The 16,026-nt window shown below is 47.1% G+C and overlaps 1 protein-coding gene across 1 annotated transcript in view; it reads right to left on the bottom strand.

Annotated features, from left to right (window-relative positions):
• The window catches only part of NID2 (nidogen 2), a 59,719-nt gene that overhangs the window by 16,911 nt on the left and 26,782 nt on the right, over positions 1–16,026 (bottom strand). The window contains exons 6-11 of the mRNA XM_079768446.1: positions 15,751–15,996; positions 14,159–14,359; positions 12,393–12,623; positions 6,348–6,491; positions 5,506–5,634; positions 4,274–4,417 (exon numbers count right to left, since the gene is read on the bottom strand). Of these exons, the coding sequence (XP_079624572.1) occupies positions 4,274–4,417; positions 5,506–5,634; positions 6,348–6,491; positions 12,393–12,623; positions 14,159–14,359; positions 15,751–15,996 (1,095 nt within the window). The remainder of the gene's footprint in view (positions 1–4,273; positions 4,418–5,505; positions 5,635–6,347; positions 6,492–12,392; positions 12,624–14,158; positions 14,360–15,750; positions 15,997–16,026) is intronic.

Here is a 16,026-nt window from a genome sequence, read left to right on the forward strand (position 1 = left end):
GGAACTGCTGTAAATGCCCAACAGGGAAAAGTCCCTCAAGAGACTAAAAGCATCACAAGTGAGAAACCCTTATCCCCCCAAATCTGGAGAAGGCTGAGGCTCCCTGGAGCACATTCCCCGCCACCTCCTTGGAGGAGCTTCCACCACGTCCAGTCAGCCACTCCACGTTCCGAGCTCAGAGCAGGCTGCGGCCCCCTCAGGAGGGCCAGCACTGTGGGGTTCAGGGGTAACTGGGGCTTTTGTAAGGAGGAGGACTCTTCCCTGTTTCACAGGGTGTCAGGAGAGAAAGGATGAAAAGACTTCCAGCCCCTTGCCAAGGGAGGGGCTTTCCTTGTACCCCTGGGGGAGGTTTATGCCAACAATCACTGTCAGGGTCTTTGGGGGCTGTGAGAACACCGAGGTCAGGACAGCAGTGTGCGAGGCATAGCAGAGCTCCTTCACCACTCAGATAGCAAAGGGTGGCGCAGTCTCGCATACTTCTCCTTTCCAGCATCTATTAAGCTGGCAAAAAGCAGTTTGGAAAATGTGTTGAAAATCCTTCATTTTGACTTCATGCTTTGGTGCTTCCACATTCTTCTCACTGCCCTAATTCTAAGCCCACACCCAAAACCAGCTGAAATCCCTTCAAAACAAACCCAACCAATGGATTCTAGCTCCCTCCTTCCCTCACTCTTCTGTCTGCTTCGCTTTCGAATCCGAAGTGAAACTTCCTGGTGCCAATTAAGCTGCAGCTCACTCCAGACCCCCAGTAAGGGCCCACAAGTTCTCACTGCCCACCCATTTGGTCAAGCATCCTTCTGGCCGTGGCTCTGCATGGCACACGGTGAACTCTTCTCTGGTCCTATGAGAAGAATAAACTTCCTCCTTTTAAGTCTTGTTCTCTTCTCCTGTGGCTGCACCAACGTTACCTCACCTTACTCAATATCATATCCTTAGAACAGAAAACCTGTGACAATCATGTAAGCACCTCCTCTCCTAGCCCTGCTGAGCAGCGGTGGCCCTGGGTGATGGGCCATCTGGATCCCATCTCCTCAACTCACACTTGCTCCTCCCTCACACTTGAGGTCCAACTCGAGACAATCTGTTTTTGCACCTGGCAAAGTGGCCAAGGCTCTATAAGGACAAATGTGCCTGAGGAACATCAGCTCCTACCAACACAGGGCTGATCCAACACAGGGCTGATATCACCACAGGGCTGATCCAACACAGGGCTGATCCAACACAGGGTTGAGGAACGATTTAACTCAACTTGGATAAAGTGGTTCCTGCTAGTGACTCAGACTAGACTGAGAACCTAAAGCCAAGTGCAGCCTCTCCAGGGAACAAGGATTTTAACAAACTACCTGGAGAAAATAACCACATACCCTTTTATTGCTAGTTTGATGGAATACAATGGTGTGCTTTAAGAATGCATACTCTCCACAAAACCGAGCCCTTATCTCTATTTTTCTGTATTTTTTCTATTTATCTCTATGGCCACTGGGATACATGCCTTAAAATATGCGTGCGCGCGCGTGCGCGCGCGCGCGCGCGCACACACACACACACACACACACACACACACACACACAATTGTCCTGTAAGTCACCTCCGTGATTAGCCCAGCCTGACTTACGTATGGCATGGGTATTTAGGAAAATGACTATTCATTCTCTACTACCACAGCCTGAAAGCTTGGAAGGCAACCACGTGGTAACCGACTATAGGAGGCAGCCTCTCAGATGGCCCCAAAGATCTCTCTTCCCTCCTGGTATTCACAGTCTTGTATGATCCCCTTCACTTGAGTAACTTGCTTCCTCGCTTCTAACTAATACACAAAAGCAATATTGAGGGGATGGCATTTTGTGATTATAACTTCCGTCTCTGCCCCTGGCTTTGATGAAGTCAGCTTCCTTGTTGGAGAGGGCCATGTGGCAAAAAAACTGATTGTCACCTCCAGACCACAGCCAGCAAGGACCTGAGGCTCTCAATCCATCACTCAGTCCCTCACGGAACTGAATCCTGCAATAACCATGTGAGGCTCTTTCCCCAGTTGGCCCTTCAGATGAGACCCCAAGCCTGCCAGACCCCTTGACTACAGCTCTGTGAGTGTTCTAAAGCAGAGGACCCACCTAAGGCAGGACCCTGACCTAAAGGTAATAAATGTGTATTGTTCTAAGCTGCCCCATTTTGGGGTGGTCTGTTATACAGCAATAGATAATTAACACACTGGAGAAGCAATTGATGTGTCTGGCATGTTTTTAAATTTATGGGTCCCAGAGAGAATTCTAAAAGCAGAGAACAAGAGAGGTGAGCAAAGTCTTACAGGACAGGCTAGAAGTTAAAAGAAGGGGGAGAGAATGATTGTAGAAGGGATTAGGGCAAAGGCACATCTAACCTCAATTAACATTTTGATGATTAACACTCCTCAACATCTAGGCTGCAATTAATTTCAACTGCTTTGCTTTAAACCAAAGACCCAAGAAATTAAATACTTTATAAGCACCCTCTCAGCTGACCTGAGCAGCCAGATGTTTGAATATGAAATTCTGGCAAGTTTTTTTTTTCTCTCTCTGCATTCTCATTTCTCAAACCAGTAGTGTGTTAAATTGAACTGAGTGATAAGTTCCACAAGGGTGGACAAAGTATTATTCCCACTGTGGGGCTTGACATAAACAAGGGAGTCTGTGCTCCTCACCCTGACCCCCCAAACCTGAAGAGGGTACGCCATCTATAAAGAGCCTATCTGTTCTAGACAGAGCTCTTCGGCTGGTCAAGTGGGACAAGCATCTGTGAGTTACAAATGCACCTCATTGTAACTTGAGAAACACGTGAGCTCTGTCTAAATCTGGGGGTGGTTTTTGTTGTTTTTGCAGGGGGTTGGGGGAATCAGGCCTGACCTGAGACCTAGCTTTAAGTCATTTGAATGTAAATTATGTTTTCAAGAAAACCATAAACAGAGCTTCTGTACAGAAGAGGAAACATTAATTGATTAAGCAGCAAGATTCAGAAGAGACTAAGTAGCCCTCCACATCTGGAAAGGAGCGGAGGGCTGAGCTGCCTTGGCACACATCGTCTGTTAAGAACATATGGTTGTGTCTGCTGGTCCAGTCAGCCTGTCCTGCTGAAACCAAAGCGAAAGGAAAGGGAGAAGGATGAGAATCAAACCTCTGGTGAGGAGGGAGAGGCCCGGGCTACTTAGATCTTTGTGGAGCTCCCAGGAGCTACAAGGCAGTTCTTAGCTCCCCAGCTCAGTGGGCCCAGGGGTACAGTGGCAGATGGAAGCAGCAATTCGAGGAGACGGGGAAAGCCTGCCTCTCATGTTTATGTTCCCAAGAGAGACCTTTTCCCATTCCAAACCCTCTTCCCACCATCCTCTCCTTCCCAGTGTCGGCTTTTACCATAATTTGTGTTACTGATGGACAGACAGCATGAAATTGAGTTTCAATTCAATCACATGCTACTGGGTGGATTATGTAGAGTCACACTGAATAATCTCCAGATGAAACCACTACTAAGCCCAGTTCCATGAATATTTATACCCAGAGAGTTGTGCCTACTGTTTCAAAAACAGCCTCACACATTATTTCTAAGTTAAATCTGAACAGTTAGTCCTGCATTCTGGTTTATTGATTTTATAAGCCTTAATGGTAGTTAGGTTTCTGGGAGAAAAGTTTTGAGGATTCGTATATAAAAGTGTTAATATCCTCTTATATCTGTGGAGTTTCCCTGTCAATCTATATCTATCTATCTATCTATCTATCTATCTATCTATCTATCTACCTACCTACCTACCTATCTATCTATTTCCAAAGAGAGAAGAGAGGGAAAAACTTAGAATTATATGCATGTTCAGATATTGCTTAAAATATTACTTGAAGCAGGGGAATAACAACTAAAAATTAAGCATGACTGAAAGTGCTAAATTAGGTCATTAACCAAAGAGATTGAAAGAAGCCGGCATCCTAACAGGAGACTAAATGACTGTCCCGAAGTCCCTCCAGCCCACACGAGGCTCCAAGGAACAGAAGGTTACAAGCGGGCAGTGGCTCCTGGCGCTCAAGGCACGTCTTTACTATGGACAACCATACATGCTCACCAATCCAAGCCAAGGGAGACCCACCCTTGGCCCCTCTTTTTGACTCAAAGGACACCCTTTCTCCTTCTCTTTTGGCAATTCCAAAGCTGTCTGAGTCAAAGGGAGGGGTCTTTTCTAAACCAGGTCCTGCCTATGTGGGGATGTGTATCCAAGGTGACCTTCCATTGTCACTGAGGCTGACCCGCAGGTACTCACCGGTGCACTGGTGCCCGTTGCCGGTGTAACCAGGCAGGCAGACGCAGCTGAAGGTGCTGCCTCCAAGGTGAACGCACTGGGCCTGGCCAGTGGGAGCACAGGTATGGCTGCCATCCTCACAGGGGTTGGGAGGTGGGACAATCACTAAAAAGAGAAGAAGGCGAGGATGTCCAAGAGTTCAGGCCTGCAAATGGGTGAGCTCTGCTCTTCATAGCGCAATCTGGCACATCAACAGCATCGGGACTTCTGAAGACTAATAAGGAATGCAGGTTCTCAGGCCCCATCCCAGAGCCAGGGAATCTGAATTTTAACAAGATCACTAGATGTTTTGTATGCATATTAAACTTCAAGAAGTGCTGGGCTGGGTTTGTGGTTAAAGCACTAGGCATGAAGATCATCAAAACAGTGGATCTAAAAGTGTATTTTCTTTAATATCATCTAACAATGGGATGAATTTGGAATTCTAGTTCTTTTGGATCCACTTTTTTTTGGGGGGTGAACCCTAGAAAATGGTATTTTATTATAGACTAGAGTGAATGAATTCACTCATGGGTGGGGTCCCTCGGCACAGCTAGTGATCGGGGCCAAGGGGCCGATCAGGGCAGGCTGGCCAAGGGGAGGGACCGTGGGAGGTTGGCTGGCCGTGGGAGGCTGGCTGTGGGAGAGCACTGACCACCAGGGGGCAGCTCCTGTGTTGAATGTCTGCCCCCTGGTGGTCAGTGCGCGTCATAGCTACCAGCCCATCATCCGGTTGTCTGGTCATCCATCGTAACAGTCGCTTAGGCTTTTATATAAATATATAGATAGAACGCTTTGGCTGATCAAGTGGGAAAAGCATCTTTGAATTATAAATCTCTTTCATTGTAATTTGAGACATATTTGACCTCTACCTAGAGCTGTTATTATTTATTAAAGAGGTTCATAGTCTTGTTACATGATTGGACCAAATACCAGACATACGGGAATCCCAACTGAAGTGAACATCCTTCAATATCTCAACACCAAAAATTTTACTTAGAGAAAAACAACAACAAACCAACTTAGAGAAAAACAATAACAAACCAACTAAAACAAACAACCCAGAACTGAACTGAGCCATAGCTTTGGGTTATCTTAATGTAAATTGTATGTTTTCTAGAAAAAACCATAGGGCAGAAGTGGAAATGTTAATGAATGAAAGAGCCAGGTTCAGCATCATTTTGGCCAAAAAGGGGAATGATTTTGGGACTCACAGACGCAAGTGTACTGGTCCTCTGCAAAGCTGTAACCGCTCCGGCACTCACACCTGTAGCTTCCCGGCAAGTTGATACACATGGAGTTGGGGCCACAGCGATGGAAGCCAGTTGCACATTCATCCACATCTAGGAAGAGATCAGAACAGAAAAGTGCTGCTCAAATCAAGGATCCCACAGGTGGGAGGTCTGGAAACTCAGTATTTTCCCACCACAGTGAGGCTTCAATGGGACTCACAGTTGGTGGACTAAACAGGAGTTGAAATGCAGGATTTTAAGCACCAGGTATGGATACGTGTTGCAGATCATAAATAACATTTTAAGTCATTCAAGCATAAGCCACAGGGAGATGTATTTTGAACAAATATTCTGAAAAGGTTTTGAACGTTTAAAAAATACTGAACATTTACAGAAAAAACAACACTGCAACAATTTTTCTTCTAAAATGTAAAGATTTCTACTGCTACTTTTGGGGACATAATAGGTGAAAAAACACAATGTCTGAATCTAGAAAAAAAAAACAAAAAAACAACCACCAGAAAATGTACTGCTTAGTAAGTGTAAGAAATACTTAATACAGGTTTAAAATTACAAAGCTTAAAAACTCAGAATATCCAGGAATTGCAATAGAGGTCTTCTTTTCACAGTCCCGTCCCCAAATACCCACCTCCAAACTGTCCTCTCAAACTGTCTAGCACACACCTTAGTTTTTACATCCCCGTCTTTAGATTAACAGCTGCTAACCTCATGGATCAACAGAGATCATTAAGAAGATAGACACTTGTCTTTTATAAACATAGTGCCTGACAACTCCACGCGAGAACACAGAGTGTGGCTCTTACCCATGCAACTCCGTCCATCTGCCTGGTACCCAGGTGCGCACTTGCAGGTGTAGTCCACACCTGTCCCCGGGTAGCACTGAGCTGTCGGGCCACACGTGTGACTCCCATCATAGCAAGGATTCACTGGCACGGGGGCTGGGTACTCTGTGTGAGTAGAGAGGAAATAAACAAAAGCACAATCTGGCTGTTGTTATGAGAACGGCACAGGAGGGAGATCCAAGAGTTGTTGGAACTAACGGTATTCTTGTCTGTGTTTGGGGCCCACCTGCAACCTGCTAAATTAGTAATACCCAAAGCTAGGCTGCATTATTTGCATGGCGATTTTTAAATCCAGAATGACTTCCTTTTGCCTACTTAACAGACAACTAACCTTTTCTTGTTTATAGTAGGTTTGTGTCCAGGGAATAAAAATATCCAATACGTGCCCTGGCTGGTTTTGCTCAGTGGATAGAGCGACAGCTTGTGGACTGAAGGGTCCTAGGTTCGATTCCGGTCAAGGGCACATACCCAGGTTGCGGGCATGATCCCCACTATGGGACGTGCAGGAGGCAGCCGATCAATGATCCTCTCTCTCATCATTGATGTTTCTGTCTCTCTTTCCCTCTCCCTTCCTTTCTGAAATCAATAAAGATATAGTTTTTAAAAAAATCCACTACATGGCATCCTTTTATTTAAAAACTAGAGGCCCAATGCACAAAAATTCATGCCAGCTTCCCTCCAGCACCCAGGACCCAGGCTGCTTCCCTCTTCCGGCCGCCCGCAGGCACCCAGCCTGGACCTGGCTGGCTTCCCTCCAGCCCCGGCTTTGTCAGGAAGGACATCCAGAATGATGTACGGAAGACATCCGGTCTAATTAGCAATATTATCCTTTTATTATTATAGATTATTATAAATGGTCTATCATCTCGTGTGATTCTTGGGGTAATTCTGAGCTGGGCTGTCATCCCCATTATTGGTAATTTTCCCAGATAAGGAAAGTGAGAGCTATTGGAAAAATTGCCTGAGCTCACAAAGCCAGGAAGTGGGACAACAAGGACTCACCCCCCCCAAATTTCTGCTCGTAAATTGGGCAATCTCTCATTAAAATTCACTATAAATCAAAATTTATGAGAAAAAATCTTGCTTTTACAAAATAAAGAGGAATGGTTTTTGCAGTATTTACTTTTTAGGATTAACCCTGCCATGGACCCATCCATCCACTAGATAGTGATGACTATTAACATCTGAAATCTTCCCTAAATAATTTTATTTCTACATGCAACGTAACAGTAACGCTTATTGAGCACTATATGCCAGGCACTGTTCTAAACCCTTTACATCCCATCCCATTAAATCTTCATGACTACACTGTGAGAAAGTAACCCACCCAACGCCACACAGCCAGAGGAGATGGATGGGGCTGGGATAAAAAGCCAGGCAGTCTGGCTCCAGAGACCATGCTTTCCAGCACTTTGCTACAGCCACAACCAAAGGAACTTCATGAAGTTATCCAGTCTAAGCCCAGGGCACAGAGATGATAGTGATGGAGAGGGCCCCAAACATCCAGATGGGATGAATCCATTAACCATGGGCACTTCATTTACTTCTGATTCCTCCAGTATAAAATAAGAACACAGCCCGGCTGACGTGGCTCAGTGGTTGAACATCGACTTATGAACCAGGAGGTCAGGGTTCGATTCCTGGTCAGGGCACATGCCTGGGTTGCAGGCTCAATCATCCCCAGCGTGGGACATGGAGGAGGCGGCTGATCAATGATTCTCTCTCATCATTGATGTTTCTATCTCTCTCTCCCTCTATGAAATCAATAAAAATATACTTAATATTTAATAAATAAAATAAAATAAAACAAGAACACAAATAATGCTTCCATCTGCTAGAACCGCTGAAGAAAATAAAGAAAATCCAACACAATGCATGAGAAAAGTGACTCTCCCAGGCAGGCCTCCGCAGTTCCCAGTGACTGTGTTCCTTCTTCCTCCTCACTTAAAGTTTTATCTTTGTCTCAATCCCTAGAATTAATTCTGGACTTAGATTTGAAAGATTTCAGGAGCCTGACCCAAACCTCCCAGGTTCTACATCAAGCCATCTCTGCTACCACTGGGGCTCCCTCTAAGTCATGCTAACTTGGGCTTCTGCCTTGGATTTCTACGCCTGATTCCCTGTCTTGACAGCCAGCTTAGTACACTCCATGTCTTGTCTTGCTCTTAACAGCTCCCTCACTTCCCCAGAAACCAGCATCTTGGCATCATAGACAGACTGTGGCATTCCCACCTAGTCTGGACCCAAGTGCTTGCTGCTGTCGCCTGCCCCACAGACTGGACTTGTTCCCAGTCCTTCAGGACGTCTGGCCACCACCCCAGTCCTGGCCCACTGCCTACACTAGGACTCTCCCAGTTTTCTGCTGTGAACTGGGATGCCTTGGCTGAGTCCCTGATGGGACACCCTTGCTTTCTGGTGAAGTCCCACCATCTGCTTTATAAGAAACACCACAGTGTGTTCCTACAGTAGAATATCCTCATGGTACCGATTCCCATATTATGGCCTGAAAAAGAGAGAGAGAGAGAGAGAGAGAGAGAGAGAGAGAGAGAGAGAGAGAGAGAGAGAGAGAGGGAGAGGGAGAGAGAGAGGAAGGCCATGGATTTCTCCTTGGTTCACCTCAATGACACTGGCCAGAGTAACAACAACTTTGCCAGGAGAAGAGGACCAACAAATGACTCCAGCATTTTTTAAGCCTGATGAACCTAAGCTTGCCAGCATTAGCCTAGCCCCCAAATCATGCAGACATCCTTGCACGCCCCTCATCCCTCCCTCCGGATCTCTTGGCAGATGGGACGGAAGCCCAGCACTGGGGCTGTGGTCGCTGGGTTAACTTAATAATGTAGACCAAGCTCCTGAGTCAGTCCCAGCCTGTGTTTCAGTTAACAACGACAGGGTCATGTCCTCACCAGAGGCCCTTGTAAGACAAGAACCCAATTCTCCCCTAGGATTATTTCTCCATTTTAGGAGAAGATTCTTTACAAAATGCCCGGCCTACCCAGCCAAAAGGGGATGTGCGCTTTGAAATGTTTTAATTTATAAATACTCATGCTTGGCCTTCTTGTTCAGTGCTTTCCAGCATCACATTTTCACCCTGGCACATCCCAGCGAAGATCAGTGAGCATATAAGAGCTTACACCCCTCCTAGGCGTATAAAGAGAAAAAAAAGCAGTACAAAAGTTGATGTGCAAACTTGGACAGGATACACCGGCCTACCTGAAATGCAGGAAAAATGTCCACAATCACATAAAACTGATTTAAAATAAAATATACATCACAGACAAGACTGGCCATATAACTAACGAAAACATGGGGTCCTTCGCTCAAAATTAATAAGCGCTTCCAGAAGACAACAGCAGAGCATTAAACCAAGTGTGAAAGCCCTTCTGTGCACAGGGCCCCGTTTACTAAATTTGGTTTTCAGAAGCGTTATTCTAAAAGCACATCTCTGAAACCACATGGCTATTCATTCCCCATGGCGTGCTAGCTTGTCTCCTATTATAGTAAGCGAAGAATAGCGGTGCCCTTCTTAAGACATTTTCTATTTCACCCTCACCCTCTTAAACAGCTTGACTCTGACAGGGGATCTGGAACTCATTTTCTCATTTAATCAAGAAGGGAAGAGCGGTTTTTCTTAAAGGAACAGCCTGCTCAGCTTCAGTGCGGGGGCCCTCTGCCCCAAGTCTCCTCGACTCGCCAGATGGATCCCCAAAGGGGAGCCAGGGCAGGAGACAGCCCGCCCACACTGAAGGGGTGGGCTATGGCTGCAGCGCTCAGCAGGAGACCACAGCACCCCTCCTGGACCCCATGGGGAGCCAGGGGCTCCCACATCAGGGGCAGCTGGACCGGTCCACAGACTTTCCAACCAGATCGTCGTTCCCTCTGGGAAAAGTGGGAAATTCTATGCACTGAGATGGGAAAGAAAAAGAGGTTTTCTTTTTGTTTATCTTTTTCTTTTGTTTCCCCCACCCTATCCCCACCCCGCCAACATCCCCTCCGCCCTGTTTTTTCTTATTTGGAGAGAATAAACAGTACCGCTGTTTTCTGTGGGGGTGGATGAAGCAGGGTGCAAACATAAAGGGTTAAAATACGCATTCCCTCTTGTAAAAGTTGGTCTAAATTAGAGGCAGCCTGGAGGCCAGCGAGGCCAGCGAGGCCGGGTGGAGGGGCAGGCCCTGGGGAGTGGAGAGGGGGCTCTGGAGCCGGTGCTCGGGTTTGAGTCCAGCTCCCCCCCTTTCTAGCTGTGACCCAGCAAATTACTTCATGTCTCCACTCAGTCTGGGAAACGGGGTCCTAGTCCCCCGACTGGGTTGAAGTTGTAGTGGCGAGTACACGAGTTAATTCGTGAAGGTACTTAGTGTTTTGGCACCAGGTAAACCATCCTTTGCTATCACTCTTGTTCTTATTAGACGTGGTGCGGAAGGGAAAAATCGTATACAATTCTGAAGACAAATTAGCAACTTGTACCTGCCAGTGTGTGGGATTCCTCTGGCCCTTTGTGACTCCTCCTTGGTGTGTCTCTAGGAAAAACACACCAGAGATCTAGCTTTTCCCTAAACCATCCTGGAGTCGGAATGGGCCTCCGTGGCCAGGGAGGCCCTTTCCACTCATGCCTGTTCGCACAGATCGAACGCCTACACCCCAGCAAAGGGCTGGGCGGGACACTCCAAGGTGAAGAATGTTTTCCCCGGTTGTTTTTGTTTCAGTCTCTCCATGAGGAATCGGCGATTTCCCCTCCCTCTCAGGTGCATATTTCTCTAAAATCAAGCGACACTGGCATGCTCTCAATTCACGGCCTTATCATCCCATCGCGGGACACCCAATGCCTGTGCCCATCTAAGTTTCCTAAAACCAAACCGACCTCCCACCCAAGCCAGCAAACTCAGGACTCTCATTTCAAGTCACCTCTGCCTCCTAGAAGAGTCTTGTCCTCTGACCTGAATCTCCTGTTATTTGCTGAAGTGACACTTGCATATTGAGACCAAGGAGGTGCCAGGAGCCCTGCCCTCCAGTGACCACTCACAGAATGGCCTGTTTGGTACAGAATCACCTCTCTGAGGCGCCGATTCTGGGCTCAGCAGCCTCCATATGGAGCTGAATGAGGAGACCTTCTCTTTCTCCGCACCCGCCTCTTGCATTCTAGAGTGAAGCAGTACCTATTGGTTTTCAGGATGAAAACCCTGCCCTCCCCTGCCGGCCCAATCCCCCTGATCTGACAGCGTCAATTCCTATCTGTACGGTTCCCCGACTTCACAGGCTCATCCTCTGGCTTGCCTACAACTTTTTGTTGTTGTTGTTAATTAGTAGACTTTATTTTTTTAGAACAGTTTAGAACAGTAGGTTTTTTAAAAAAATTGAGCAGAAAGTATAGATTCCCTACCCCTTCCTGCTTCAATTTGCACACACAGTTCTATTATTAACATCTCGTATTAGTGTGGTTCAGTGGTTGTGACTGATAGACAAACTTTGAAATACTAGAGGCCCAGTGCATGAAATTCGTGCATGGGGGGTAAGGGGTGGGGGAGTGGGAGGGTGGGTCCCTCAGCTCGACCTGCACCCTCTCCAATCTGGGAGCCCTCAGGGGATGTCCTACTGATGGCTTAGGTCCGCTCCCCGTGGTTTTCTGCTCTCTGTGGACCAGCCTGCCTGTCTGCTCTCTGGCTCGCTGTCGCGGCCAAGGGCAAGCAGGGCCCTGCTGTCTGCTCTCTGCAGGGGCCCTGTTGTCTGCACTCTGCAGGGGCCTGTTTGCCACTCACCATGGCGAGGGCTAAGAGGACGACTCCGGCAGGGCTGAGGGGACTGAGCGCCGCCATCTTGCGGCTATGGGCACCGCCATCTTTGTGATGGAGCGATGGTCAATTTGCATATTCTGTCTTTATTAGATAGGATTATTATTAACTAAAGTCCATAATTTATGTTAGGCTCACTCTTTGTGTTGTACATTCTGTAGGTTTTGACAAATGTGTAATGACATGTAATTTTGCCCAAGAACAAAAAAGGAAACTATACCTTCAACAGGGCCAATTTGACTGGTCACAGCAAATCTAAGCACTCTTTCCTCATCACTGTACAAGGCCAAGGCCCGGTCCACAGTCAGCTGCCGGGTGGTGGGGGTGCCCAGGGCTCTGGGGGCGTGCCTGCACGTCTGGTACGTGATGTTCTGTTGGATGTGGTAGGACAGTGTTTGGTTGATGGCACCAGAGGTGAGAGAGTAGTCTCTGGAACTTGTGGAGGTCACAGCTGCAATAGACACATTAGACAGGCAAACTGGTAAATTTGAAAAATATTAAATACAGAGAATTTCACATAGAGTATGTTTGTCTGCACATAGATTTTTATCTAATTCCTGGGACATGTTCGCTTGGGAAGTTCCTGAGTTTACACGGGAACCTACAAGGCAATCCCCAGAACCTGAGCTGACACAGAGCCCAAGTACTGAGAGAGAGGAGGTCCGGTCACTGCTTGTCGCTATGTGAAGGGTAAGTGCTACTATGTGCCAGCCCATGAGGTGAGCCCTGTGATCGTGGGCAGTCTTACAGAGGTTAAGAAGTAGTCGAAGATACAAGGCTGGCATGTGGCCACCTGACTCTACACCCCACGATTTTAGCCAGTCCATCCTCTACATCACACAGGAGATGGCTGCCCACCCCCTGCGCCTGAGTACGTCTGAAGGGCTCCAGGGAAAGGAAGGGGTCATTTTTCTCAATCTGAGTCCCAAGTCGGGAGCGCAGGCCAGTTACCTGGCACCCACTATTCTCTGTACAGTCCATGTCTCAGCAGCCATTCTCTTCCCTGCATCTCTTGCCCGGCGTCCAGTCCTCACGCAGTAAGAGGAGCAAGGGCCAAGGAAAGGCACAACCCAAGCAAACTGCCGTGTTGCAGGGCAGCAGCTGTGATTGGCAGTATCCTGCATTCGGGTGGTGTTTTACAAAGACCTCGCTTTACACATCTCCCCCATGTAAGGTGGACAGAAAAGGTGTTGTTATTCTTATTCTAAAGATGAGAGACAACAGCCGAAACCGGTTTGGCTCAATGGATAGAGCATCGGTCTGCGGACTGAAGGGTCCCAGGTTTGATTCCGGTCAAGGGCATGTACATTGGCTGCGGGCACATCCCTGGTGGGGGGTGTGCAGGAGGCAGCTGGTCGATGATTCTCTCTCATCGATGTTTCTAGCTCTCTATCCCTCTCCCTTCCTCTCTGTAAAAAATCAATAAAATATATTTAAAAAAAAATAAAAAATAAAAATAAAGATGAGAGACAACAGGCTCTCAGATGATGACCTTTTCCCCACCTATTTTAAGTGGCAAATCCAGGATACGCTTTTCTATCTTCTGACTCCAAACCTGGCATTAATTTTACAACACTGCAGCATGTCTGTGACTTTAAAGCAGGCTGAAATAAGGTTACAGGATGAGTCTAAATTCCCATAATCAATATTTTGACATGGCCCAGAGAGCAAAATGGTTAAAAACTATATATAATTATAGCATCCCTACCCATCCCCAAAGACAAAGTTGTTATTGATGACATTATTATTATTTGAAAGTATTGGGTAGGAACATTAAGATTCTTGTGTATAGCAGCTGACACTCTGCTCACCTACACTATAAATTTGATATTAACAACAAAAATGATAAAAACGACATTAAGCTTATTTTATGTGCCATGCACTAGTCTAAGGACATGCCATGTAGTAACACTTAATCTCCGTAACTGTCTTGGGAGATATGTACCATTCCCATTTTCTACAGATGTGAAGACCAGTTGCACATACCTGAGTCCGAGTAGTGATAAAGCTCCTTGTAGGGAGCCATGTGGGCTGTGAAACCTGCTGGGATGTAAGGCACTTGGCCTTGAATGTTGGTCTTAATGATCAGATAGTCCTCCGGGTCAAGCCCCTCAGCCACTTGAGTGATTCGAACCCTCTCCTTTCCTGGGTAGAAAGTAACTTCCATGTCCTGGACAAATGTAGCACCTGGAGGGGGTGAAAAAGTCGGTACAGAGATGAAAAGAGGTCTTGCATCTTCTAGTAATAATTACCAGTGCACATGTCCACCTCCCAGTTTCCACTGCTGATGGAGAGGGCGGCCTAAGGAGGTCACGTGATCCCCAAGACTAAGTGCTGCCAGCTGTCGATTACATCAGCTCCTCAGCTTTTCTCTTCCAGAGTGTGTTGTTATCCTGCCACATATCACACCATTTCTTTTTGTAGGAGCTTATTTTCTGTGAGAAACAAACTCCTGGAAACATCACTGACCTTTCTCTTTCCAATGGTGCCCAAATTAGCAAAAACAAATGAACAAACAAAACAGGATACCCTGTTACACTTCAATTTCAGATAAATAATGAATATGTTTTTAGCATAAGCATGCCCCACATAATATTTGGGGCATATTTACATTAAGTTATTAAAATTATTCATTGTTAGCTGAAATTCAAATGTAACTGGATATACTGTATTATATTTATCTACTTTTGACTCAAGGTTTTAGTCAAACCCTTATTAAGAGCAAGATCCTCTAATAGCTGTTGGACTCTACAGCTGGAGGTGGGGGGCGGCTTTTCTCTCAGCACTTTATGTGCAATAAGATAAATCTATCAGGAAACAAGCTTTTTCAGGTGGAGAGCAGAGAAGCCAAAAATTACCCTCTGCACTCTCGCTACCACAGGGTGGTCCTTAAACCAGCAAGAGCGTCGCCTGGGAGCTTGTGAGGAAAACAAAATCAGACCCCACCCCGAGCCTACTGAACGAGAAGCTGCATTTGCACAAGGACCCCAGGGGATCTGTGCTGGATAAAGTCTGAGAAGCTCTGGTCTCTCCTCTCATAGGTCAGAGTGGTGGGGGCAGGAGAAGAGGAAAGGCGCGCCCTTTCCCATGACGTTCTATCACCTCCAGGTGCCCTATTGTTACCATCTGAGCCTCCCTATTGGACAGATCTGTGCATAACAACTCAATTAAACAAAGCCTGACCAACAAGCTTCAACAAATCGGGGCGAGAAGACACAAATGCTCCAAATGGAATCATTCTGTTTGTCAGGACAACTTGGAGGAAGCCACAGTGGGCCAGGGTAGCTCAATGCTGCAGCGGTTCCTTCCGTCTCCCACTTATTCTGCCCATTAAAACAAGAGGGCCCCTGGTGCTACCCAAAACAAAGGAACTGGAGCAGATGCCACTTAGAAGAAATCACTGTCTTTCCAAAGCAGTCCTGTGAGGCCAAACCACCCCCAGCTACCTCCAGACAGGAAACCACACACCTGTGGCTCTGGGACACTGAAGAGGCAAATCCTCTTGCACGGAATAAGAATCCAAGGAGCAACGCCACCCAAGCCACGGTGACCCCGGCCCTCTCAGAGGCCCTGCTCACCTGTGAAGCTGAAGCCGTTCTCAAAGCCTGGTTTCTCTAAAGCAAAGAGCCAGCCCAACAGGCCTCCGATGGGTGTGAGGGGGAGAAGGGCCTGGGCGGCGGGCGGCGGGATGTGGCTGATGGCTGTGTAGGCTCTGCCATCATCGCTCACAATGTAAGCATGCAGGTCCACGTCCGTGAAGGTCACGGGGGTGTGATCCACGAGGAGGTGGCCGCTCACCTTCCCGTTGACTCGATGAGGTGCCCCTGAAAAACAGCAAGGTCATCATCCAGGCT

The sequence above is a fragment of the Cnephaeus nilssonii genome (genome assembly GCF_951640355.1).
Source record: "Cnephaeus nilssonii genome assembly, chromosome: 4".
Taxonomy (NCBI): domain Eukaryota; kingdom Metazoa; phylum Chordata; class Mammalia; order Chiroptera; family Vespertilionidae; genus Cnephaeus; species Cnephaeus nilssonii.